At 38.7% G+C, this 27,864-nt stretch overlaps 1 protein-coding gene across 1 annotated transcript; it reads left to right on the top strand.

Annotated features, from left to right (window-relative positions):
* On the top strand, positions 1–26,984 carry ptk2bb (protein tyrosine kinase 2 beta, b). Its single transcript, XM_047387634.1, has 31 exons — positions 1–148; positions 11,749–11,984; positions 12,247–12,425; positions 12,535–12,622; positions 13,922–14,001; positions 14,102–14,164; positions 16,487–16,541; positions 16,662–16,802; positions 16,920–16,994; positions 18,547–18,648; positions 18,769–18,886; positions 18,991–19,033; positions 19,117–19,148; positions 19,247–19,291; positions 19,383–19,480; positions 19,571–19,652; positions 19,741–19,841; positions 19,964–20,079; positions 21,362–21,462; positions 21,590–21,679; positions 21,830–22,034; positions 22,488–22,596; positions 22,696–22,755; positions 22,830–22,952; positions 23,066–23,218; positions 23,458–23,493; positions 25,614–25,638; positions 25,719–25,753; positions 25,875–26,009; positions 26,146–26,226; positions 26,384–26,984. Exons 2-31 carry the CDS (start codon positions 11,787–11,789, stop codon positions 26,600–26,602), a joined length of 2,988 nt encoding a protein of 995 aa, XP_047243590.1. The 5' UTR covers positions 1–148; positions 11,749–11,786; the 3' UTR covers positions 26,603–26,984.
* The last annotated feature ends 880 nt before the right edge of the window (positions 26,985–27,864 follow it).

The following is a 27,864-nucleotide window of genomic DNA, read 5'->3' on the forward strand; positions in this document are numbered from 1 at the left end:
AAGACTGCAGAAGGTGAGGGAGTGGCCACCTGACCCCCTCTGCTCCACTTTCTGACAGCGTAGAAGACACTCTGTTCGGCTTGATCGCTCCTGGAGGGATTTATACTTTTATCAAGCTTTTATCCTGGGAAATGTTCAGCAAAATCGGGTAAGTGTTGAGATTATGCTCTGTTTATGCTTCTCCCAACGAAAAGAATCTCATCTTAATGTTGTTTACAAATGGGCCCAAGTTTATGGACGTCCAGTAAAAAGGAATAACAGTTGAGATGTTTTGGTTTTATGCGTTGTTGTTATACTCTTTTTTTAATTTAAATGTTAATTTATTCAGGAGATCGCAAACTGCGGAATCATGCGTTGCAGCCTGTGATGTGTTAGTAATGGTAAAGTATTATTTATTGTAACAGAACAATGTGAACCTGAAGGCGCTTGCTTCTCCTCTCAGAGAGAACTTTGTTCATATGCACAGCATGTCTGTGCAGGTGAGGAGGCAGCCAGTCGCATTCCAGGCCCTGGGGTTGTAATGTTGCGATACACAGACCCCCTGCTATCTGTTCCAAGCGCAGGCGTGTCTGAATGGGTTGTCCGGGTTTGGAAATGCGCATTCACAATAACAGCTCTATTTTAAGGATAAGGAATTTAGCTTTGAAAGTTAAGTATGCATGGTTTTTAATCTGGGTTAACTCTAGAATTTTACGAGTTTCTACTTTATGTACAAGCAGAAGAGATGTGGTTTAACAGAAAACGTAAAAATTGATTGGTGAGATATAAGGCATGAATAACAGCACCAGTACCAAGAAGCACCATCTGATTCCACGTCAGGGTGGAACAGATGCTTGTACAACCCGGAATGCATGTCTTAACAGATTTTTGCAACGTGTTTTTCTTTGCAACACTGAACTGTACCTAGAAAGAGGAGCAGTACAGAGAGATAGGGCTTGTCTCTGGCATTTTTATCCATAGGTATTTCGAAATTAAAAAATAATTAAGAATCATCAATTTCATTGCAATGCCTAAAATAACACTAACATTATTAAGATACACTTTAACCAGATGAAGAAAAATATTGTTGCTCAGAAACAGTCATGTTAGGTTGTCCTACGCCTCCCTAAATTGAAGATTCTCTCAAAATCAGATCTGCCAACTTTTAAATTCTAAAGTTTCAATTCACTTCAGTTTATTTATATAGTCCAATTTACAACAAGTTGTCTCAAATCACTTTACAATTCAATCACACAGATTCCAATTCAGGTACATACATTCCAATTGATCTTCGTTATCAAACAGTGCGGTCATATTCAGTTTATTACTCAAATTGGTTGAAAAGCATTTCTATCTAAGGAAACTCAGCAGATTGCATCGAGTAAATGACTTGCAGCATTTACCCCTGGTTAATGACCATGTAGCGACAGTGGCCAGTCACTTGCATTGACTTTGAAGCAATCCCTCTTACTGAGCATGCATGTAGCGACAGTGGAGAGGAAAACTCCCTTTTAAGAGGAAGAAATCTCCAGCAGAACCAGGCTCAGTGTGAGCGGCCATCTGCCACGACCGACTGGGGGTTTGAGAGAACAGAGCAGGGACACAAAGAGAACAAAGAAGCTCTGATCCAGGAGTACTTTCTATGGGAAAGAGAAGTAAAACATGACTGGTTGTAGCTTCTTTAGTTGCATCATCTACGAGAGAAAGACAGCTAAGCTGATGAACTCTGAGGCAGTTTTCAAGTCTAAAGTATGAAAGAGAGCACATACAGTTAGCCACAGTAGAAGCTCAGTCAGCAGCTTTGTCTAGGAGAGACAAGGTTAAACACTGAAAGACAGGGCCTCTCCACAGGAGAGGAGCCTGATAACTAAAGGATCTGCCTCCCATTCTACTTCTAGAGACTCTAGGAACCACCAGTAAACCTGCAGTCTGTATGTTAGGAACATACAGTGCCTTGCGAAAGTATTCGGCCCCCTTGAACTTTTCAATCTTTTGCCACATTTCAGGCTTCAAACATAAAGATATAAAATTCAATTTTTTTGTGAAGAATCAACAACAAGTGGGACACAATCATGAAGTGGAATGAAATTTATTGGATGTGTCAAACTTTAAAAAAATACAAAAAACTGAAAAGTGGGGCGTGCAATTTTACTCGGCCCCATTGTGTTAATACTTTGTAGCGCCAACCTTTGCTGCAATTACAGCTGCAAGTCTCTTGGGGTATTTCTCTATCAGTTTTGCACATCGAGAGACTGAAATTCTTGCCCATTCTTCCTTGTAAAACAGCTGGAGCTCAGTGAAGTTGGATGGAGAGCGTTCATGAACAGCAGTCTTCAGCTCTTTCCACAGATTCTTGATTGGATTCAGGTCTGGACTTTGACTTGGCCATTCCAACACCTGGATACGTTTATTTGTGAACCATTCATTGTAGATTTGGCTTTATGTTTTGGATCATTGTCTTGTTGGAAGATAAATCTCCGTCCCAGTCTGAGGTCTCTTGCAGACTCCAACAGGTTTTCTTCCAGAATGGTCCTGTATTTGGCTCCATCCATCTTCCCATCAATTTTGACCATCTTCCCTGTCCCTGCTGACGAAAAGCAGAACCAAACCATGATGCTGCCACCACCATGCTTGACAGTGGGGATGGTGTGTTCAGGGTAATGAGCTGTGTTGCTTTTACACCAAACATATCGTTTTACATTGTGGCCAAACAGTTCGATTTTGGTTTCATCTGACCAGAGCACCTTCTTCCACATGTTTTGTGTGTCTCCCAGGTGGCTTGTGGCAAACTTTAAACGAGACTTTTAATGGATATCTTTGAGAAATGGCTTTCTTCTTGCCACTCTTCCATAAAGGCCAGATTTGTTCAGTGTACGACTGATTGTTGTTCTATGGACAGACTCTCCCACCTCAGCTGTAGATCTCTGCAGTTCATCCAGAGTGATCATGGGCCTCTTGGCTGCATCTCTGATCAGTCTTCTCCTTGTTCGAGATGAAAGTTTAGAGGGACGGCCGGGTCTTGGTAGATTTGCAGTGGTCTGATACTCCTTCCATTTCAATATGATTGCTTGCACAGTGCTCCTTGGGATGTTTAAAGCTTGGGAAATCTTTTTGTATCCAAATCCGGCTTTAAACTTCTCCACAACAGTATCTCGGACCTGCCTGGTGTGTTCCTTGGTCTTCATGATGCTCTCTGTGCTTTGAACAGAACCCTGAGACTATCACAGAGCAGGTGAATTTATACGGAGACTTGATTACACACAGGTGGATTCTATTTATCATCATCAGTCATTTGGGACAACATTGGATCATTCAGAGATCCTCACTGAACTTCTGGAGTGAGTTTGCTGCACTGAAAGTAAAGGGGCCGAATAATATTGCACGCCCCACTTTTCAGTTTTTTATTTGTTAAAAAAGTTTGACACATCCAATAAATTTCATTCCATTTCACGATTATGTCCCACTTGTTGTTGATTCTTCAGAGAAAATTATAATTTTATATTTTTATGTTTGAAGCCTGACATGTGGCAAGAGGTTGACCAGTTCAAGGGGGCCGAATACTTGACATGCCCTGGTCAACCTGGTCTAAAATAACACCAAGGTTCTTTACTTTATTACCGGGGGTTATTTTAATGTCATCGACATTAATTGAATGATTAAGCAGTTTCTTTTTCAAAGACTCCGGTCCAAAGACGACAACTTTTGTCTTGTCTAAATTTAGAAGCAGAAAATTGAAAGTCATGCAAGTTTTTATGTCTTAAAGACATGCTTGTAGTCTATCTAACTGGTTGAGCTCATCCGGATTTATGGATAAGTAAAACATCATCAGCACAACTGTGGAAATTTATTCCATGCTGCCTAATCATTTTAACTATTGGAAGCATATATACATAGTAAAGAAAATTGGCCCAAGCACTGAACCCTGTGGTACTCCACAATTAACCCTGGAATTTGAAGATGATTTATCATTTACATGAACAAACTGGAATCTGTCAGACTAATAAGATTTAAACCAGCCTAGCGTTGTTCCCCTGATCCCTACAGCATATTCAAGCCTTTCTAAGAGAATATTGTGATCGACTGTATCAAATGCAGCACTGAGATCTAACAGAACAAGTACAGACACAAGTCCATTATCTGAGGCCAGGAGAATATTTTAGTGACTTTCAGCAGAGCTGTTTCAGTGCTATGATGAGCTCTGAAGCCTGACTGAAACTCTTCAAACAGATCACTGTGTAAATGCTCACAAACTTGATGAGCAACTATTTTTTATGAGAATTTTAGAAAAACATTTAGTAAATTATCTTGATCAAGTGAAGGTTTCTTAAGTGCAGGTTTATTAGAGCAACTATAAAAGACATAGATGCTTTACATCGCATGAGGGAAAAGATGAAGAAGATGAGACATGCATTCTTTTTACAGTGCTTTGCAATGTATTGACTTTATCAAAGTTTTTAAAAATTAAAACCTTAAATTTTAATGTATTTTCAGAAAGTCATATGTGTTATTATAACACAAAGTAGTGCATAATTGTAAAAAAAAAGACAGAAAGTACATGGGTTTTAAACTTTTTTGTTCACACAGAAATCTAAAAACAAAATGTGGTATGCATTTCTATTTAGCACCCTTAGTTTTTTACCTCTAACTACAGATGAGACAGGTCCAAAATAAAATTGTGGAGAAGTTTAAAGCAGTATTAATGTTATCAAACTATGTCTCAACCTTTACTGTCTCACATTACCTTAAAACTACAGCCCGAGCTACAATGGAATAGCTCTATTAAATTACATTTAAACACATGTTAAAAGTTACTCAATTGTTGCCTAGTTGTGTGTGTTGCAAGATCGTGGTCCAACACATGCTTTGCCGCACATTGTATACATGAGCGTCCTCTTTCCTCAAGTGCTGTCTTGTTTAATGTTTCTGCCTCTCTCATCGGCCCCTGTCGAATTTCACCCATCTGTCACAGTTACCCTCCAGCAGATACTGCATGTTTCAGTACAACATGACTATACAGCGAGGAAGTACATGGGGAGGTATTATCTATACAAAATGTCTGGATGATGAATATTTCCACTCATTTTCCGGCTGACGCTTGTGTAGTAGTGAGATGTTGAAAGAGTTACCTCACACCACTCCGGCCTCATAAGAAAAAAAAAAAACTTTTTTAGTGAACATTTGTTACTCTACTGAATGATATGTAAATTACCATGTGCCTGGCTGTTGTTTCCATGGAAAAATAAATTAAGATAGAATTAAAATATGCAAAAATCCAGACATAAATGCCATTTTAGGTCATTGTCTTCACTTTTATGTATGTGGTATTTTCCTGCTGGTTAACTGTTCAGCTTAGTGTTACTTTGCACGCGTTTGTATATTGAACATCATACTTTAGAAAGCTCATGTGTCATTTGAACATTTTCATAGGTCAAGCCAAGTTATCCAAATCCTATTTTATTTTCATTTTTAGTGGAATGGTATCCAGTTTAATTAAGAAATTGCAGCTACTTTTAAAAACAGGTCACGTTTTTATACTTGTTTACCAATTTTTGACAAAAGGGTTGAAAAAGCTTACATCCATTTTTAATGAGCACAAACAGTAATCTAGACTCTAGTCAGTTATTCCCAATTAACTTGGGTGATTATTCTATATATCAACGATTAAAGTGAACATAAAAATAGTTGTGTATTTTCTAAATATTACATTTTAAAACTTGATTTTCTGTAGAAAGTGAGAGCACATTCTACTTCTCTTTTAGGGTGCATTTACCTTCTATGAGCCCGTGTCTCATGCTACAACTTGCCAAATCCGTGAAAAAGAAAAATACATTGACCATGTTTACAAATAAGAAATGTCTGAGGCAGATGAATAAGGGAGACTGTTAGAATGGCCCTTGGCAGCTGATTAAGGCAGGAGGCAGAGAAAAGGTGCAGGCCCACTGGGTGTTTATTCACCAACACTGAAGACATACAGGTACAAGACCCTGTTACACAAGTCACACATGGTCACAGCTACAGCCACCGTCAGTTTGTTAACCGGCAGCCTTTTATAGCTTCTCCCATTAACAGACCTACCATGACAGGCGAAACAAACATATACACTAACATACATACAATGTAGCTAAAACATCACTTTATTTAACAAACATTATTACTAAACATCTCTAAAACAAGTCTCTACCTAGGCTTAAGTCTTCAACACTAAACACTAAAATGCATACAGTTTACTCCTCCCCTTCAATTTATAATGGTCTCTTTCAGAACCTTTAAAAGGTGCTCAGACCCCTGGGGAATCTTTTAGCCCAAACACCCTACAGAGGAGGAGACAGAGGTAAGTCATTTGTTTAACAATACACTGGAAAACAATTAATTCCAAAGACTGGTCACAATACTGGTATTTTATCCATTTGTTTGGTTTGTTTAACAGGACAGGTCATCATCAGTACCAGCTGAGAAGAAGCTGCCTAAAACACCCACAAACTAAGAATAAAATACTCCAATCTCTTTCACAGTGTAATTTGTTCTTTCAGCAATATTCAAAACAGCATTTTAAGTGTACCAGCATAAGTAATGAAGCTCTTCATTACAGAAACACAAAAAAACTTTCCTTCAAGGAAAACCAAATTACATTGCTGACCCACTGAAACAGAAACCAGAACTGAAAACCAAACATGGCATACTAACAGAACAAATTGTTGTTTGCACCATAAAGTTCATTATCAGTTTTGTGTTTAACTGTTGATCAAAGTAAAGGAGAGACATGCTGATGTGTCACACTGTTTCTCATCTTCCCAAATAAGTTGGCATAAAAAAGTGTTATGTGGGTCTAAACATGACTCACAATACATATACTACTGTATCAGACACATAGGAAGGTTTTGGTGGAACATAATTTACTTCAAGACACATAGTTTTGTTCACCATTAAAAAGCCATGTCTTTCAAGGAAAACCACCCAGTCTGACAGGGTGGGAGAGTGACTAGCTGTGCAGGGGCTGCAGAAGATAAACTTGACTAAGAACTGACTTCACAAAACACTTCACAAGTAAAGGTATCCTGAACGTTACACTGAACATTAGACAATAACACCAAAACAAAACTGAAACCTGACAACTGTATGGCATTGTGAACTGCTAATTTCACCTGTAAGTGATCTGAAACTGCTTTAAGTATAACCCAGTCTGATAACCACAATAGAGTACATTGAAGTAGTAACCAAGGGCCATGAAGCTCTTTGGTCCTTCAGTTTGATAGTTATTGTAACAGCTTAGAAAGGCTAGGGTATTTGCCCTTTTCCAACACACATAAAGAGTGTGTGAGTTTTTAATTGACAGTGCAGAAAATTTAGCCCACTCTTCTTTGCAGAAATATTTCCCTTCAGCCACATTGGAGGGTTTACAGTCAGGCTACAGCATCAGCTTATGGTCATGAACCAATGGGCTGACATTCTCCATCAGGATTTATTGGTAGAGAGCAGAATTCTCGGTTTCATCAATTATGACAAGTTATGAAGCAGGCCCAGATCTTCACACAAGGACCACTAATATGATATTCTTCTTTTGAAGTACTGTGATAGTTTAACACCAAATTTTAGGGGATGAACACCTACGTCTCACCACATAATTTTCTTGGTATCATCAGTATTATTTTTGGCGAATGTGAGACAGGCATTTGTGATCTTTTGGCCATCAGTGGTTTTGACCTTTGAACTCTTCCACTTACAAATTTTGCCAAGACTTTCTTTATTGTTGAATCATAAACCCTGACCTTAACCAAGGCAAGTGAGGCCTGCAGTGCTTTATATGTTTTTATGTTTTTTTGGGCTCTTTTGTGACCTCCTCCATGAGTCGTTGATGTGCTCTTGGAGTAATTTTAGTAGGCCAGCCACTCCTGAGAAGGTTCACCACTGTTCCATGTTGTTCCATTTGTGAATAATGACTCATTGTGGTTTCATGGACTCCCAAAGTTTTAGAAATTATTACTTAATCCTTTCCAGACTGTTAGATATGAATGACTTGTTTCTCACATTTTCTTTAATTTCTTTACATTCTGACATGATGTGTTGCTTTTTGAGATTTGTTTTGTCTTCAACAGGTTTTATTGAAGTTATTTCTTGATTTAACAGCTATAGCTGTAATCAGGTCCGGGTTTGGCTAAGGAACTGTAATTCAGCATTCCATATAAATGTGGTCACTCACTGGTAAATGATTACGTCAGAAGGGGGACATTTACTTTTTCACATAGAGCCAAGGTTGGTTTGGATAGCTTTTTTTTAAATAAAAAATTGAAATCTTTATTTTTTGCATGTTCTCGTGTTATCTTTGTCTGACATGCAAATTTGTTGATAAGCAATAAATAGGTACAGAAAAGCATTAGAACCCACCTTTTTATCTATTGTCAAGTTTTAGTTCCTTCGTCATCCATCCATTGTTTCTACACGCTTATCCTTGCAGGGTGGCAGGGGGCTACTGCCTATCTCTAGCCTGGGCAGGTCACTAGTTATAGTGTAATCAGTTAAACTAACAGTCATGTTTTTGGACTGAGGGAGGAAGCTGGAGTACCTGGAGAAAACCCACACATGCACAGATAGAATAAGCAAACTCCATGCAGAAAGACGCCAGGCTGGAATTTGAACCAAGGACCTTCTTGCTGCAAAACAGCAGTGCTACCAACTGCAGCCCATGCTTAGTTTTGCAAACTGAATTTTAAAAAGGCCAGTGATTCATACAATAAACTCCACTTTTTTGTTGTTTCTGTTCTGCTCTGTGTAAACAATTTATCTTTCTTTCTCTTTGAGTATGCAGAATATTTTGACAGAACAGATTTGTCTATGTTCTAAACACTTTGAATCACACTCACACCCAGGTGATGGTGCAACATGTTTTACTCCCATGTTCTCAGCCTTTCTCTCTCTTCCCTCTTCCTCGTTGCACGCACACTCGCACACCAAAACACGCCTACATGCTGGGGAATTTGTGGCCTCAGGCTAACCAAACACAACCTAACAGTGGTGGAAGAGCCCTGAGAGAAACTAACTACATTCAGCACACTCACAGCAGCCTAACAGCATGGAGCTCCTCAGTTATGACATTAAAAGGGCTCCTTCCCCACCAGCGGGGTTGCAAGGTGGGTAATTGGCAGAAATCTCGTGATCAGGGTACATATCTCTGCAAGATTGTTTTTAAACATGCTGAGTCAAAGAGTAGCAGGGAGTTTTCAGGCAGAGAGACTCCTAAAGTTGCTGTTTTTCTAATAGCATTTCTCTTTTGCATTCAGTGGAGGTGGGTTTTTAGACTTAGGAAAACAATCCAAGCTGATGGTTTCAAGATGTGTGTTTGTGTAGCAGTATGATAAAGATTTATGATCATTTATAGGCACAGATAGTCATGTTTATTTAAACCAGTTGGTCAGAGGGTAATCTTGCGTTGCTGGGATGCATTTCTCCTACAGGAATAGAGGTTCAGAAATCTTTAGAGGCTGTTGGTGGAAACAGAGTTTAAGGCCAAAAAGTTTACTGTCATTCTATGCTGGAAATAAATAAATCTTCAAGTTATTTCATGTGATAAAATTTGCAGAAATAAACAGAAAATTTATGAAAGTAAATTACACTAGATATAGTAATGTCTTTTTCAATTTCATTTTATGATAGAAGGAACTAGAATTTAGTTTTTCTCCAAAACATTGTTAATGTTTATTGGTGTGCTGAAAATTAGTTTTAATACTAAAGTAGAATTTAAATATGTGGATAAGCTGGCACTTGCAAACTTGTGCAGGGTCTTAATTTTCCATCTTTGTGAATCTCTTCCTCTGATAACCTATTAAACGTGCCTATCCCACAAGACCTGCGCTGTCTTCACATTTCTGTACACAAGAGTAAGTAAATCCAAAAAAGATTAAAAAGCAAAACAAATGGACTTCAGTTCTTGTAGTTAAGGACGTTTCACTCTTCATCTGAAGGTCTTTCTCAATTCGAAGTTAGTGAGGAGAGGTTTTAAGGTTTTAAGCTGTTTGGGATGTGCCATTCTGTACGTTTAAATTCACATACAGATTAGACTCCCCTAACAATAGTGCGTCGTTAACAACAATTACCTTGCCAACAACATCAACTCAGCCGCAAAGTTTCAGACCGCCTAAAAACACAAAGCAGGATCGTTTGATAATGAGGCTCATAATGTGAAGAGATTTGTGTTTCTGTAAAATCAATACCTACAGACCTTCAAACTTTATTTAGCTTTTAGATTAACTCAAGAGCGGTGCATGGTAGGCTTCATGGAATGGGTTTCTGTGGCCGAGCAGCTTCATCCCCAAGCGCAATCCAAAATGGGCTGCGAAACACATCACAATCTAGAGCAGTACACGTGTTTTCTCAAGTTTTGAACCATGCCTCTCTGCTTGGCTGTCCAGTGGATGAGTCTGGGTTTGGCAGTTGCAAACAGTGCTTGATTGACTACATCCTGTCATGGGTAAAGTTTGGTGCTGAAGGGATTACAGGTCCTTCTCAAAATATTAGCATATTGTGATAAAGTACATTATGGAAAATAATGAACTTTATCACAATATGCTAATATTTTGAGAAGGACCTGTATGTTGTAGGGCTGTTTTTCAGGAGTTGGGCTTGGTTCCTTCTTACAACATGATTGTGCACAAGTGCACAAAGCAAGTTCCTTAAGGACATGGATGAGTGACCTTGGTGTGGAAGAAGGTGACTGGTGTGCACAGAGCCATGACCTCAATCTAACCTTTCAGATGAATTAGACTGAAGACTGTGAGCCAGGCCCTCTTCTCCAGCATCAATATCTGATAAACACATTTTTAAGCCTTGTGGAAGGTGTTACTAAAAGAGTTTAAACTGTTATATCTTCAAGGAGTAAGCCAACTCCATTTTAAACCCTATTAATTAAGAATTGGGTACCATTTAAGTACATGTGTGTTTAAAGGTCAGTGTCCCAATGCTCTTTGCAGTACAGTGTCAGTAGTTTAGTTATCAGTAGATTGTGCTTTCTATTTTTTGGCCCTGAAAGCCCAGTCATGTTTTTATTGCAAAGTCATTCTAGTTGATTGAATGTGGAATTCAGAAATTCAGACCTCCAATAACAAATGAAACACAGCATGACTACAGATTGATGTTGAGAAAAATGCACAGATGATCAATTTTAGTGTTTAAATGCACATGCTGTTTTATACCTCCCATTGAGACTGTATACCACATGTATTTTGTTTGAAAAAAAATGTCACGTTGGAACTTTTGCTGTTTCTCTGTAAGCTAAGCTAACAATAGCTTTGAACTGTATGGTAGAACTGCTGTTGCAATACCACTGTAGCTGGTGGTTTATTGTATCATCTTTGTAGTGTGCATCATTTTATTTTTAATAAAAGCAGCCCCTTCCTAATTGCAGTTTCAACAGTGATGCATCAGTTGCATCTGTAGATTTAAGTTTTCTTGTTGAATCCGTTTTTGATAAATATTGGAGGTCCACACTGACAAATATTAGAAGAATGCAATCTTCAGATCTTAGAATCAAAAGTTATGAATCATTGCACCCATGGGGCACAAGATCAGATGATAAATACAGTATAAAGTGAAGCATATGAAACATGACTGTAGTAGTATGATAAAGTCACAAAACACAATGTCCTCTGGTGACCTTGTTGTTGCAAGTTGACACAGTTTGTTTTGTTATTAATGGCAGTCTTTAAAAACCTCATTATTTCTGTTAAATACCTTTCAGATTTCCTTAGTTAAATTTTCTTTTGTTCATTTGGTTGAAAGGATAATGTGTGCATGACGACACCAACCCTTTTGTGACGATGTACGAAGTGATGTCTGGTGACACCCTGGCCTGGAAAGGAGCCAGTCCACGACAAAGTAGCACAGACCCCAGCCATGAAACCGAGTTCACTGGGGATGGAGGGCCAGTAAAAATCCTTAAAGTGTGCTTCTGCACAAACAACAACCTGGGAAAGAACTTTAAGCTGGTAAAATGTGACAGCTCCTGGAAAATAGAGGTGAGAGTGTGCTATTGCAGGTACAGAAGAAGTGTCAGAAGGTGGTGTTGAGGATATCGATATTTTTCTGTAATTGCTTTCATAACAAATTCTGGTAGAAGGTGTAAAGATAAGAAATGAGAAAACATGCATGTTAATTTTATTTATGCTGCTATAGTTAAAATTTTATAATTTATTTAATTTATAAATTTTATTTAAATGTGTTAACAGTTGTTGAAACCTGTACTAAAAAATAACAGTGATTTCCTTTATTTTCCCTCAGGCTATTATACGCTCAATCCTGGTCAGTGGTCGATTGGGGCCTAACGTTGAACTCTCAAAATGTTATGGTCTTATGTTGAAGCACTTAAAGTCTGAAGAACTTCACTGGCTGCATCCAGCTCTGACTGTTGGTGAGGTTGAACAACGCTACGAGAGTCATCATGTGGAGGCTGAGTGGAGGTCCAGATAGACTTTTAGGGTTTATTGTTGCAAAGATGTTTCCCGTGATTTGAGATAAAGCACCAGCAAATGTCTAATATTAGCGTGTTTCTTGTGTTCTTGGGTGCAGGTACGACCTTAGGATCAGATACATTCCAGTCAACTTCCTGGAGAAGTTTAAAAAGGACAGATCCACGTTTCTTTATTTTTACCAGCAGGTACTGATTTTAATTCTCTCTCTTTATACATATATAAATACATATACAAAATACACGGTAACTAGTTTTCAGTTCAAAGGAAAACGCATTTTGAAAAACCAGATATTTACAGTTTAAGATAGTGTTAACTTTATGACTTAGTTCAAACATTTGAATATTTTCAACAGGCTTCTGACAATAGTTTGCTGGAACTTTGGGCTATTCCTCTTGACAGAACTGGTGTTACTGAGTCAGTTTTGTTGGTTGTCCTGCTCACACAAACACCTTTTCAGCTGATCACAACCCACAATTGGGTTGAGATCAGGGCTTTGTGACAGCCACGCCTGAACGTTGAATTTATTGTCTTTAGGCCACTTTGTGACAAATTTTGCATTATACTTAGGGTCATTGTCTGTTTAGAAGATTGCACCCAACCTTTTAACATTTTGGTTAATGTAGAGCAACTTGAGAAGTTGCTTTAATTTTTCCACATAATTTTATGATGCTCTCCTTTTGGTAAAGTACACCAGTTTCTCTTGTAGCAAAGCAAACCCCACATGTTGCTGCCACCCCTGTACTTGACAGATGAGAGGGGGGCCCAGGCTTGCAAGCTTCCCCCTTTTTCATCCAGATTACAGATATTCATTATTATCAAACATTTCATGTCTCCAAAAAATTATTTCTTCGTCCCTACACATCTGCAAACTGTAATCTGGATTTTTAAGTTGTTGCCGGAGTAATGGCTTTTGCCTCACTGATTGGCCTTTCAACTCATGTCTGTCACTCTGGTTAATGACCTTCTCTTACCAGTTTATGCTGGCTTCTTCAAAACACGTTCCCTGAGAGGCAGAACCCATCTCCTTCCTGGACATTCCTATAATGTTCTTACTTGCATAAGTTTTTGAACAGATGAATGTATCCCCTTTAGACATCTTGAAATTGTGGCCAAGGATGAACCAGACTTGTCGAGGTCCACAATCAGCCTATGTCACACGATGAAGCTGTGTGGGGTGTGACTTCTAAATACATCTGCCATTTAAAACTCAGATGTTGTGAAATAACCTATTTGAAGGTTGGGAAGCCAATACGTTGTCATCTGAGCTTGAATAGTCAGTTAGTCAAACAAGGTTTTGTATTTTGTATTTTTACGAAATTAATGTCGTCACCTACACTTGAGGGAAGAAACAACAAATTATTTTAATATTATTAGAATACAAATTATTTACAATGTTTGTGTTGTGTAAGGCTGATATGATATTTGTTCAGTTAGGGTACATGTTTCCATATCTGTGAGTGACAGCGGGTTATGTTTCATTACAGGTGCGTAGTGACTACATGCAGAGTCATGCCAGCAAGGTCAGCGATGGAATGGCCCTGCAGCTTGGCTGTTTGGAAATCAGGTGAGACACTGCATCCCTCAGCCCGTACGTACATGAGTTGTTTAAAACTATTTTCAGTTGAAAAAACTGGCAGATGCTTACATGTCACTCTGTTTTACAGGAGGTTCTATAAAGACATGAATGCAAAAGGCCTTGAAAAGAAATCTAACTTTGAGCTGCTAGAGTAAGTATTTACACTGTGCTGTATCTGTTCTCAAATAAAAGTTATGTTTATTTGAAGATAAAATGGCTCTGAAGTTGTCCAAAGTAAGGTTTCAGTTTGTTAAAATCCCTGTGAATGTTAGAAACGTGTGCATTCAGATGGGTAACAGAGACAGGCAAGTGAAAAAACATTTTCTTAAATCCAAGAAAAAATCTGGCAAGCAAGCATGAAAGAGGTGTTACTTAGCTGAAACAGGGTCAAGAGCTGGTCTAACAGGGGCAAAGACCCCACAAACTTCAACAACAAAGGAGACTGTGAAAAATGTGCAACTTATACACTAAATATTTTAATCAACAGAATGGAATGAAATACAAAGAAGAAGCCACCTATGGCCATGAACTTTGTGTCAAGACCGAAAGAACGAGATCCCGGATACAAGCGGCTGAAATGAGCTTCCTCCGTAGGGTGGCCGGGCACTCCCTTAGAGATAGGGTGAGGAGCTCGGCCATCCGGGAGGAGCTCGGAGTAGAGCCGCTGCTCCTCCACATCGAGAGGAGCCAGTTGAGGTGGTTCGGGCATCTATACCGGATGCCTCCTGGACGCCTTCCTCGGGAGGTGTTCCAGGCACGTCCCACTCGGAGGAGGCCCAGGGGACGGCCCAGGAGGGACTATGTCGCTTGGCTGGCCTGGGAACGTCTTGGGCTCCCCCTGGAGGAGCTGGAGGAGGTGTCTGGGGAGAGGGACGTCTGGGTGTCTCTACTGAGTCTGCTGCCCCCGCGACCCGGTCCCGGATAAAGGGGAAGACGACGAGTACGTGTGAGAGTACGAGTACAAAGAAGAAGAGAAGCGATGAATAAGACGTGCATAGATTTTTAAATTAAAATAAAAAAATAAACAGTTTATCTGGAGAAGACTGAATAAAACATTAATTCCAGAAAAAGACAAGACAAGCTTGCTTCGGTTAGTATACAGAAACATGAACAGAAAACCTCCAGGAAAAATAAATATTCGGAGAAATAGGAATTTAAGCCAAATAGCTAGTGCCTAGCAAATGTATTCATACCCTTAACCTTTTCGGTCCTGCACTCCACAGTTTAGGAGCGGGCGGTCAAATCACTGAGCTAAATAGTTATCACAGTACTCAGGAATATCCCTCTCTCAACCCACGGTCCTCACGTGGGGAACTTTTATTCAAAGCACACAAACAACGTCTTCACAACAATTCCAGAAGTCTCCCCCCCCGTTTAGTCTTTACGGGACGGTTTTTATACAGATACAAAGCATTGGTGTGTATTTGGATTCTCTTGACCAATTGAAATACACCATATTCATTTACATAATACATCTGGCATCCACAACATTGCTTTCTCTATTTTTCCGAGAATACACATTCAGCCAAACATCTGGAAAACATCAGATTGGCCTATGGGACAGTTTATAACAACATTCTCATTACTTATCTGGATGCAAAACTTCTAATGTCACGTTGACCTGGCAGAATCAGGGCATCACAAGATTTCCTGCAATAACAAACCCATTAGTCTTTACCTCTCGCCAAGAACTTTTCCCTAATGTAATCTGTTTCCAGACTGGCCTGTTTCCTTTTGCACAGAAGAAAGAATTCACAGAATTCATCTTATAATGGTAAACACAATAATAACAATTTTAATCTATTCAAACACAGCTTTATGCCTCTACAACAGTTCTGAGCTTTGAGGAAGAGTGGTAAGAACAAAGACTTTGTTGAAAGAAATATAACGTATCATTTGTACTTTGCTACAAGGGATATAGGTGACACAGCTAACATTTGGAAGAAGTAGTTCTGGTTGGAAGAGATCAAAATAAAACTTTTTGGCATACATGCAGAATGCCACAGTAAAACATGGTGGCAGCAATGTCATGCTGTGAAGATGCTTTTGTTAAGCAAGGACTGGAGAGCTGGTCAGGAAGGATGCGCTGGTGAAGGAGAATGGGTGAAAACTCCCATTCCCAGGTGTGTCAAAAAACTTCTGGCTGTACTTGCACCAAAAGGTGGTTTTACAAATTTGGTACTTAGGCGCACTGAATAAAAATGCATCACACACTTTTTTTGTTTTTTATATTTTAAAACAAATTTTAAAAAAAACATCAGTTTCACTATTTTGAGCTGGTCTCTTCCATAAAATTGCCTCAAAATACATTAAAATCTGTGGTTGTAACTTGACAAAATGTAAAACAGTTACTTTTGCAAAACCATTTACATCCTTGAAAGACATTAAAAAAAACAACTAACCCAGACTTCAGCTATGTCCATTACTAAGTCAACGTTTTACATTTTTATGAGTATATGTATGTTTCCTTTAGAAAAGAAGTTGGCCTGGACCTTTTTTTCCCTCAGCAACTGATAAACAGCATGAAGGTAAACCTGATAACCTAATACATGCTCATTATACACAGGCACCAGGAAATTGGATTTGTGTCATTTACATAAATTAAGTACTCTAGATGTTTACAACGATCGTTTGTGATTGTGATCTAGTCTAGGCAGCTACGGAAGATGATCCAGCAAACATTTCAACAGTACGCAACACTTAAGGAGGACGACTGTATGATAAAGTTTTTCGAGACCCTCAGGGCATTTATCAGCTATGACGAGGAGGTCTTTCCATGTGAACTAGTGGTGAGTTGTAAGGCCCCCTATAATTAACTTCTTATAAGTCCTAAAATCTGTATTTGTCAGTTACTCCAAACACAAATTGTTAAAGTTAACATCACAAACCTTTGTGTTCATGACCAGCAAGGTTGGAGTCTGTCTGTGGAGCTGGTCATTGGAGGAAGGGGTATTCGCCAGCGTTCCCAAAAGGATTCAGCGGTAAGGGAAACGGAAACGTTATTTCTACAATGCCTAACTTGCTTCATAATATAAATATCTAGCTATTTTCTAACTGCCAGGTCATTGTAAGCATACTGTTTTCACTTTTGTCGCTTGTTCTGTTAGTTCTCTTGACTTGGCTTGGCAACACATTTTATCCTTTGAAAGCAGTTTCCATTCCGACTTTGTTTAGGGGCTAAACAGTAATATAGTTTCTTCTGTCCCAGCATGAAGATTTTCGACTGTTTAGCAACTAGGTTGTGTGTTCTGTTAAATTGTAACCAAATTAACTTAGCAGCTCTAAGCTTTATTAATTAAAGAAAGAGGGTTGAAGAAATAGTCAAACAAAACGTGTCTCTTGTGTTTTTCAGTTTTGCTGGGATGAAACAGTAATGTACTGCTTCACACTTCACAAGAAGTGACTAAAGGCTCAGCTCACACAGATTAAAAGGGAATTAATTAATTGCCGCAGTTCACAACTTAATAATTCGGTGTCACTTTATACTCACAGCATAAACTAGGTGTTCCTTTGTCAAATTCTTGTGAAAAACAACTTTTGAAAAATACTCATTATGATGGTGGAAGATGCTTCTATAAGCATAATTTTTTCCATCATTGTGTAGCATTTCTTGTAAGATCTTGGCCATTTTTTAATTATCTCCTATTGTGTATACTAATATACAGTATGTTAAAATATAGCCTAATATATCAGCTCCTATTTACACATTGTTGTGCTTTTCTTTGACAAAAAGCAGATAAAAAGTCTGAAATTATGACTCAAACGCTGCACATTCAGACTAAATTTGTAAAAGTGACACCTTACAAATATCTCAAGAAGAAATAACTCGTTTACAGACATCAGTATACACCTAATTATGTCTAAACGATAAGGATTACTGACTAGATTCTCTGTTTAAATGTCTGGATGACATAAAGTCCTGGATGGCTTTAAACTTTCTACACTTAAACGAGCAACAAACAGAAGTGATGGTCTTTGGTGGCACATCTGAGGCCCTCACCATAGATCTTGAGAATTTGGCTCAGTATGTTCGCCCGATCATCAAAAATCTAGGAGTTAAGATGGATCCACATCTAAAACTTGAGAGCCAGATAAATGCTGTTGTGAGATCTCTCCTGCCCGCTCCCTAAGGTCTGCTGACCAGCAGCTCCTTAATGTCCCAAAAACTAATCGTAAACTTAGAGGGTTTTGTGGTAGCTGCCCCACAGATGTGGAATGATCTGCCTTTGCATGTCAGACAAGCCTCGTCACTCTTTAAATTTAAAAATCTTCTTAAATCACATTAATTTGCTAAAGCCTTTTGCACATCATGAGAGGTTGGCTCTATTTTAACATATTTTAAAATTATTTTAACATTTTTATGAAATTATGTCTACTTTAACTTGTCTTTTTAATTTATCTGGTTTTCTTTTGTTTTACGTTAATTTGTATATGTATGTCACTTTGTGAACCCTAGTTTATTTTAAAGTGCTTCATTAATAATGTCAAGCAAGTTTCATCATAAATGGGCCTTCCTGTCATTTTGTGCCATAGGCTTTGTTCCTAACTGACTTCAAACAGATTAAGAAAATCCAGTGCTTGTCACAAAGCGATGGTAAGGCACTTCTAAACATCAACGTTGAAGGTGCCAAACAAGTAAGTGCAGCAAAAAACTGTCTCTGAAGGTTCCTCACATTATTGTGTAAAAAAGCAACCAGGGAAAGACTCCAAGGATATTTACCAAAGCTTGCGTTTGTATGTTGTCCTGTTTAACAGAGCCTGTCTATCAGTGTGGCTACAGTTCCTATGGCAGAGAACATGATGGACCTCATTGATGGATACTACCGCCTGGAAAATGACACAGATGACAGTGTTATTTACCAACAAAACAAAGGTGTGTTTATTGTCTCCAAGGGAACAGCGATATTATGAAAGCCTTCTCTATGAACTGTAAATCAAGCTCTTCAAACAAATGTTCTTAAATCCTTTCCAAACTAGATCCCAAGTCTGCACGGGTGTCCCTACCTGAACTCCCTACAAGGTGAGCTGTTTTACTGGATCTCTTTTGAGGAGCCATTATTAAAAATACATGATTTATCTTGTTTTGTTCATTCTGTCGAGAAGCATAGACCGCGGCTCGGCCAGACACAGTATGGGTAAGCCAAAAGCTTCAGATTTTCTCCAACACATATTTTTCTGTGTAATCCTTTTAGAAATATGCTTATTCGAGGTGTTTCTCTTTTTGCATTTCCAGGTTCGGATATTTATTGTGAGATTCTTGACGAGAGGTCTAAACCAGGTTTGTTTGAACCTGCTACACATGACTCTTTTAGGATGAAAGCAGATGAAGCTTCTTTTCAGTTATTACAAATATTCGTATCACTCTGTAGTTGTGAAGTATGGGATTGATAGAGATGACATCGTTCTGGGGCGAATCCTCGGTGAGGGCTTCTTTGGAGAAGTCTACGATGGAGTGTACAAAAAAGCTGTAAGTAATTTTCCAGACTTCACAACAGAGGCTGCAAAAGGGGACACATTTGGAGCACGAAACATATTTGATTATTGTTGTTTTGGACAGAATGGCGAAAGGGTTAATGTGGCAGTCAAGACCTGCAAGGATTGTTCATCCGAAGTGATGGAGAAATTTACGAGTGAAGCAGGTACGAGGGCCAAAATTATAGGTGAAAACAAAAGAAGAAGCAGTGCAGATGAGAGCAATATTTATTAAGTATGAACTTTGTTTGGCAGTTATTATGAAGAACCTTGATCATCCTCACATTGTCAAGCTGATTGGAATCATAGAGGAGGATCCTGTGTGGATCGTTATGGAGCTTTACCAGTATGGAGAGGTTTGTCCTAGTCAGTGCTTCTTTGTTAAACTGCTCGTGTGGTTAAATCCAACAGAGTTTTGCCAACGATGCTGTATAGGTGAACGTTATCTAAACTGATTAATTAATGGACATCTTCACAGCTCGGTAACTACCTTACTCAGAACCAAAGCAAGCTGACGAACACAACCCTGGTGCTGTTCAGCCTGCAGATCTGCAAAGCCCTTGTCTACCTCGGAGGGTGCAACATGGTTCACAGGTGAGAAAAGGATTAAACAATTAACAAAAAACCAGGTTCTTCTTCATAAAAAGTCTGAAAGGTCTAGTTCTGCATGCAGTTAGTGGATTTTAACGTTTTTACAAGTGTCATTTTTGCACATGCTGTCATGCTCAGAATATCAGAAAGTTAGAATAAGACAGGAAAAAATTCACTGGAAAGTCAAAAAGTCAATAACCTATAGGATAAAACCCACAATGCTATACAAGAGAAAAGCAGCATCAAAGGTAATTGTATTAAGAGTTGCCTACAGTGCCTTGCCAAAGCGTTCATACCCATTGAATCTTTCAACATTTTATCAGATTTTAAGCACACATTTCTTTTCAAGTCTTGCCACAGATTCACAATAGATTTAGGTCTAGACAATGCCTGATCCATTCTAATACATCACTATGCTTTGATTTAACTCTTTCCACAGCTGTTTATGTGGGGTTGAGGAAGCTGATTCTCAGCCCTGGTTTCAAGTCAAGTAGTTTGCAGCATCTATCAAGTTTTCTTCCAGGTCCTGTATGTTGCTCCATCCATCTTCCCATCAACTCGGATCAGCTTTCCTCTCTCTGCTGAAGAAAAGCATCATCACAGCACTATGTTGCCATCACCATGTTTCACAGTGGAGAGACTGTGTTCAGGGTGATATACAGTGCTGGTTTCCTGCAACATATATTGTTTCACATAGTTACATTGTAGTCTATATTTGGTATTCTTACCTCACAAGCTTGTAAGATATGAATATTTTCTCAATATGACTGAAAACAGAAGAAAAATAATTACAGGATGAAATCTAATAAATAAATAAAAACCACCAATTCTCAAGTATTGATGCCTTTATTCTATATTAAAATCTTCTTTTATGGAGTGTTTATTTCACATGCTACCTATTTAGAATAGAAAATTATCAAAACGCAGTTGTTAAATAAAGAATTATAATTTATTAAAACATAATAAATTATTTGTCCATTTATGTCTGTAGAGGGCACTGTGGCTTCAGCCTAGAGACTGATCAGTCCCTATAGCCACTAAAAAAAACTCTCTGTTTTTCTGTTGTATATGTATATAATATATAACCTTAGGAAATTAAAAAAATGTGTGTTTGGCCTTACCTCAGTCCACAGTCCCTCAAGTCCGACATTCTATTAGATTTTAGATGAACAGATCTTGAAAGAGCCCTAAAGTTCTTATCCTAACTGGATTATCTCTAAATGAGACAATAAGGCACTGTAGATAAATCAGAATTTCCATCTTTTGTTCTTTGCTTTGCTTTCAGAGACATTGCGGTTCGGAACGTGCTAGTTGCAAGCCCAGACTGTGTGAAGCTCGGAGACTTTGGTCTGTCGAGATACATCGAGGATGAAGAATACTACAAAGGTAGCAGAAGAGACAATATAAAGATTTCTATCAGGGGATCTGGGAGGTTATTGAAGATTCGAGAAGGCAATGTACAAAATAAACTTTTATCTTTTGCATAATGCGGCAAAACATGATTTCCCTGAAGCTTCTGTTACTCGATTACCAATCAAGTGGATGGCTCCAGAGTCCATCAACTTCAGACGTTTTACCTCAGCTAGCGATGTCTGGATGTTTGGTGAGCTCAGACACTTAGATTTCCTGTATAATCCTCCAATTTATATACTTGACCCTTAACAATTTTCTTTGTTGTCCTATCTCATGGATTACAGAGTCTATATATCTGAGCTTGTGTTCAGTTATGTCTTATCTGTATGCCGCTCTGCAGCTGTGTGTATGTGGGAGATCATGAGCCGTGGGCAGCAACCGTTTTTCTGGCTGGGGAACAGAGATGTGATCAACCAGTTGGAGCAGGGCATCAGATTGCCCAAACCAGACAACTGCCCTCCTGCTCTTTACTCACTCATGACGTGCTGCTGGTCCTATGACCCCGTAGAGAGACCCAATTTCACTGAGCTTGTGGTCAAGATCAGGTATTTATTTCAAAATGTTATAAAAGACCCTACCAAAAACAAAGACTCATTCTGTCATGATCTCCTTCTCAATACTGATATTAATACCTGTCATTGTTTATAAAAATAAAGATATGTTTTATTACATTCAATTAAACATATTTATTTTTTGAACAAAAAAAACTGCGCATGAAAGATAAGTTTAGAGAAACAGTAATAGATCAACGATGGGAAAATGTATTAAGATATGTGTCTTGAAGCTAAATCTTTAAGAAATATAATCGATGCAGCTGTTTATTGGGTATAATCTTGGATTATTAATTCATTTTACTGACTCATTCATTTAGTTTAAATCTTTTATTTTAACAGTTGTATATTTGTGTGTAAATCTGATCATCTTTTAAAAAATATTTTAAGTTAAAATTTGAGAGGTCCTTTTGGTTTATAAAGACATGATCCAAATGTGTCTTTTAGTGACGTCCACAAGATGGAGAAGGAGCAGGATGTAGAGAGAGAACGAGACAGAGCACGTGTCATCAAATTTCCTGAACCAAAGGTGAACTTTGCAGAAGCTCCTCCTAAGGTACAAAACCTTGTTTATTTTATTAAGTATTAATGTATTTATTATGAGAACACAGGTCTGATTTAATACATTTACTTACCTTTTTCACTTTTACTAAAGCCATCGAGGGCGATGCCAAGCCGGTTTGGGAACACTCTCAGTATCGGTCTACATATTCAGGTGCGGAGGGCAAGTAACCTCAGATATTTACAGGATTTCTTCAGTCTGACTGATCTGTTTGTGTGTCTGTGCAGCTGAATGAAGCTCTGTGTGCCAGCTCACCTGACCTGGCCAGCCCATGTGAATACCAATCTCCAGTTGACTCCAGAAACACGCTTGCGCTGCCAGTCATATCCCCCCGTCGCCGCAGCATGGGGGTAAGACCTTTGATCACATTTAGATCAAAATCTTTGAGCTTATTTCTGTCAGCTGGCATACTTTAATTGTCACTCATTAAGAATTAAAATAAACTCTATAATCTCTGGATTAGGAGAGTGAATTTCTGCGAATGGAACCAAACAGCAGGGAGGACGCTCAGCGCCTGTGGCAGAAGGAACGACAACACATGCAGGACACTCTGCGGCTGCAGAAGGAGCAGATGATAGTGGATAAGAAGTGGCTGGAGAAGGAGGAGAAACTCCTGGTGGGAAATAGAGCATCATTAGCTTTTGTCAAGCCCCTCACTGTGTCCCTGTGTACCTCAGCTCACCAATTCAATGTTACCCTGGAACCTGAGCTGAACAAGGCACCTTTAAACATAATCAAAACTTGTGTTCTACCTCGACACCCCACTAATATTAAATTGAATGTTCCCCTGATGACAGTACAAAAGAGAGGCCCGTGTCTTTAACGAGTAAAATGAACCTGCCTGTTCTTTTGCAGGACCCCATGGGACAAGATGACACTGCCAATCCAGGGGTAGGTGTCCTTGTGTACAAAATTAAATTTCAGTGAGATTAAATTAATTTAGCAGATGGTCTATTATCATATTTATGTGAAATTACAGTTCCTTGAGAAAGTATGTTAACGTTATATACTAGACAAAATAGTGCATAATTAAGAAGAGAAATAACTTTTTACTAAAATTACAGCTGGTTTGACTATCATTCAAGCTCAGTCAGATTAGATGTGAAGTGTTTATGAAAACTAGTTTTCAAATCTTACTGCAGATTAGATTTGGGTCTGGATTTTGGGGCATTTTAATACAACAATATTGATCTAAATCATTCCATTGTAGCTCTGGCTGCGATTTGTCCTGCCGGAAGGTGAACCTCTGCTCTGGTTTCAAATCTTAGGCAGCCTTTAACAGGTTTTTTTCCAGGACTGTCCTGCGTGCAGCTCCATACATCATCAGACCAACTCTGACTAGTTTACCTGTCCCTGCTAATGCATCCTCACAGCATGATAATGCTACCCCCATGTTTTACATCAATGATGATGTGTTCAGGCTGATGTGCAGTGTTTAGGCCAGAAAGTTCAATTGTGGTTAGATTTTACCAGAGCACCTTCTACTTCATGTTTATTGTGACCCCTTAATGGCTCTTTGCAATGTACAAACAGGGGCTTCTTACTCTTTGTTTTTTTTTTAACAATGGCTTTCCTCTTGCCATTCTTCCATAAAGTAAATATTTGTGGAATGTATGAAAAAGGGTTGTCCTTTGCAAATCGTCTTCCACCTGAGCTGTACAGTTCCTCCAGAGTTACTATGGGCCTCTTGGCTGCTTCTCTGATTAATGCTACCCTTGCTTGGCCTGTCAGTTTAGGTGGATGGCCATAGCCAAGTAGATTTGCACTCATTCCATAATCTTTCTATTTTTGAATGATGGAGTGAACAGTAGGCTACTCTGGTGAAAGTTCAAAATAGTTTTATCTCCTGACCCCGCTTTATGCATCTCAACAACATTATCTTCTGCCTGTATTTAGGATAACCAGAGTAAAGGAGGCTGAAGACATAACACTTTCCATTCTTATCAGATTAAAAAATATATACATTTATTTCTCTTCCTTTTCATAATTATGTGCTGGATTTGGAAAGTCTCCAACAGAAAATTGAAATTAATACATTGAATTTTGTAGTTGTGACTTGACAAAATGTAAAATAGTTCATAAGTGTGACTACTTTTGCAAACACTGTATAACAAAATAAAATTTCTTCCGATACTTACAAGTAATAAGCTTTCTGGTATGTGGCTGCGCTGACTGTGGACTTCAAAAAACACAGTGGACCAACACCAGCAGATGACATGGTACCCCAAATTATCACTGACTGTGGAAACTTTACATTGGACTTCAAGCAACTTGGATTCTGGGACTTTTATTTCCAAATGAAAATGCAAACTTTACTTTCATCAGCATAGATGAGTTTGGATCACTGAGCAACAGTCCAGTTCTTTCTTTCTTTAGCCCAGGTAAGACATTTGTAGGCCAGGTGTGGGAATCGTCTATGCGGAGTGGATCTAGATGCCCTGACACCAGCCTCAGTCCATTTTTTGTGAAGCTTCCCCAAATTCTTGAATTTAATTTGCTTCACAGTCCTCTTAGGACTGCAGTTATTCCTGTTGCTGGTGAACCTTTTCCTACCACACCTTTTCTTTCCACTCAGCTTTCTTTAAATATGTTTGGATAAACCACTCTGTGAACAACCAGCTTCTTTAGCAAGTGCCTTTTGTGGTTTACAATCCTTCTGGACATCTGTCGAGTCAGAACTCTTGCCCATGATTGTGTAGCCTACTGACCCAGACTGGGAGACTAGGAAACTTTGCAGGTATTTTGAGTTAATTAGCTGATTAGGGAGCGGCACCATGAGTTTCCAATCTTTAACTTTTCCTCGATATACTAACTTGTGGAGATGTTGCTTTAAGGACTGGAACTATAGATTCAGCCAGTATAATTACAAAAGTGACAACATCACAAAAAGTTGTTTTTGTTCTTCTCTAATGCATATATCAGATGCTGCTTCCATTTAGACTTTACTTTTCTGGTTTACTTTCTAGAATTATCTGGTACTCAAACATACATATTTGTTTTTCTCTTTGTAGCCAACCAAAGCCGAAACTGAGCACGGTAAGCACTAAGAAAATTACTGTTCACATACAACTCTGATTCCTTTTTTTGTTTTGTAATGGATCTTTCTTCTCACGCAGCACCGCCCGAGAAACCCCCACGACTCAAAGCACAGGTAGTTAGACAATTGTGCCATTACTAAGTTTTTTATGATCATTCAAAGCAAATTAAATAATAAGCTCTTCCTACTTTTTGTAAAAACCACAAATAGTTTTATGATTAAAATTCCACTTTAGGCTGCTCCCACTGCAGAGATTGACCGCTCTGATGATAAAGTATATCAGTATGTTATGGACTTGGTCAAAGTTGTTGTCCAACTGAAGAATGACATCACTGACCTGCAGCCAGAACAGTACATCATCATTGTCAAGGTACACTGAGACATATTACGTGCCCTCTACCTTCACTTTGTAGATTGTTGCTGTTTTATTAGCCAATTTAAAATGTGGAGAAAAACCTCATGAGTCATACAGCTGATTCATTTTCTTTATTGATCTGTGCTCACAGTCTGTTGGGATGGCCTTAAGAGATCTGATCCGCAGTGTGGATGATGTGCTGCCCAGTTTACATGAGTCAGTCAGGACTGAGGTACAGTATAATATACAGTAGGATTTCAAACACAGGAAAAGCATGGTGTTTTAGGACTGATAATCTCAATGCAGGACTCCGTAAATAAAGCACGAACATTAAATGAGGCCAGCTTTTGTTTTATCTGATCGATTCCTTCTTTTCATTGGCGCCACAGATTGAAGGTACCCAGAAGCTGCTCAACAATGACATGGCCGAGCTGATCAGCAAAATGCGCCTGGCCCAGCAGAACGTCATCACCTCTTTAAAGGAGGAGTGCAAGAAACAGATGCTGGCTGCTGCACACATCCTGGCCATGGACAGCAAGAATATTTTGGACGCTGTGGACCAAGCAAGAGTCAGAGCTAATTTAGCCAAGCCTGCTGCCCCAGAGTGAATTGCTATTTTTCTTTTCCGATTTTTCTGACGTTTCCCATGTCTGTTTAAAATAACATTTGGACCATGTCAGACAGTTTTGCTTTGATAAATATGAGCCAGCTGCAGCCTCTGGTTCTTTGGACAACCATCAGCGTGTAAATAAATGGCATGTTTAAATTCGATGCTACTGATTAGATCAGCGAGACTGTCAAAGAAAAGTCAAATATGCACACAGTCATTTATATTATATTAAAAAAGACAGTCCCATAAAATAAAGTGTAATGATCTGATTTATCAGGCTGCTGCCACACCTGATCTGGGTCACTCTGATCATGGCTTTTTTTAAAGTCAGTGACGAGATCTTCCTTTGTTTGCTGAAAATAAAAATCTCTGTAAATACAGAATGTGTCCTGGATTAATGATTGATAACTACACATTAATACATTCATCAAATTCTCAACAGAAGTAAAGGTTTTACTTTTCTAACTACATCACATGTAAAGTGTAAAAAATAATCCTACCAGAAAATGAGTCAGCAGCTGACCAAAATAATTCATTAAAGGGATAGTTGCAATTTAGTAAGTTGCTGTTCTGTTGAAGAGGTTTTGACTAGTCAGTATTTACCTGCAGTACTAACTCCTGTAGTGTCTAAAAGTTGATGAACCACAGATCAATTCACCAGGCAACAGTATAGAGAAAGAAACAAAAGTGGACTTTTGCCAACACTCCAATCTTAAAGACGTTTTAGAAGTTATAAATATTTAAACCATGTCTGCATTATAAATTTAGTCTATTTATAATGCTGCATTTGAAATGTTCACTCACTTACTTAATTGCACCTCTCTCTTTATTTTGTCATTTATTACGTGCCCTGGCCTGTAACATGTTTACTGATGCGACTGGGCAGCAAAGGTTTTAGATGCAGATTTTGTTGAGATTATAGTTTTTGAGCATGTCTTCAGGCTCAGTTTTAGAAGAAAAGCCTCTAGACCCTTTTTACATTGCAGTGGACCGTGGTAGGTTATGGTGCGTAACAAAGTAACCTCTTTAGTGTATCCAGACAGAAACATCTGGATGCCCCATGGCTCAGTGGTAGAGCAGGTGCCCCATATGGAGAGGTTGCAGTTGTGCCCAGTTTTATTCCCAACCCTGGGCTATTTGCTGCACGTCTTCCCCTTTTCTCTCTGCCATTCTTCCTGTCCACCTACAAATGAATAAAGGCCACTAGCACCACAAAGACCTTTAAAAAATATATGCCAGTGTAAATTAATTATTAATTAT

Source organism: Girardinichthys multiradiatus, chromosome 15 (genome assembly GCF_021462225.1).
Source record: "Girardinichthys multiradiatus isolate DD_20200921_A chromosome 15, DD_fGirMul_XY1, whole genome shotgun sequence".
Classification (NCBI taxonomy): Eukaryota; Metazoa; Chordata; class Actinopteri; order Cyprinodontiformes; family Goodeidae; genus Girardinichthys; species Girardinichthys multiradiatus.

Bases quoted from the DNA above. Each gene is read 5' to 3' on its own strand.
- ptk2bb (XM_047387634.1), top strand. From the start codon at position 11,787: ATGTACGAAGTGATGTCTGGTGACACCCTGGCCTGGAAAGGAGCCAGT. The intron at 16,803-16,919 runs GTGAGTTGTAAG...GTTCATGACCAG, and splicing joins TCTTTCCATGTGAACTAGTG to CAAGGTTGGAGTCTGTCTGT. The intron at 22,756-22,829 runs GTGCGGAGGGCA...GTGTCTGTGCAG, and splicing joins GTATCGGTCTACATATTCAG to CTGAATGAAGCTCTGTGTGC.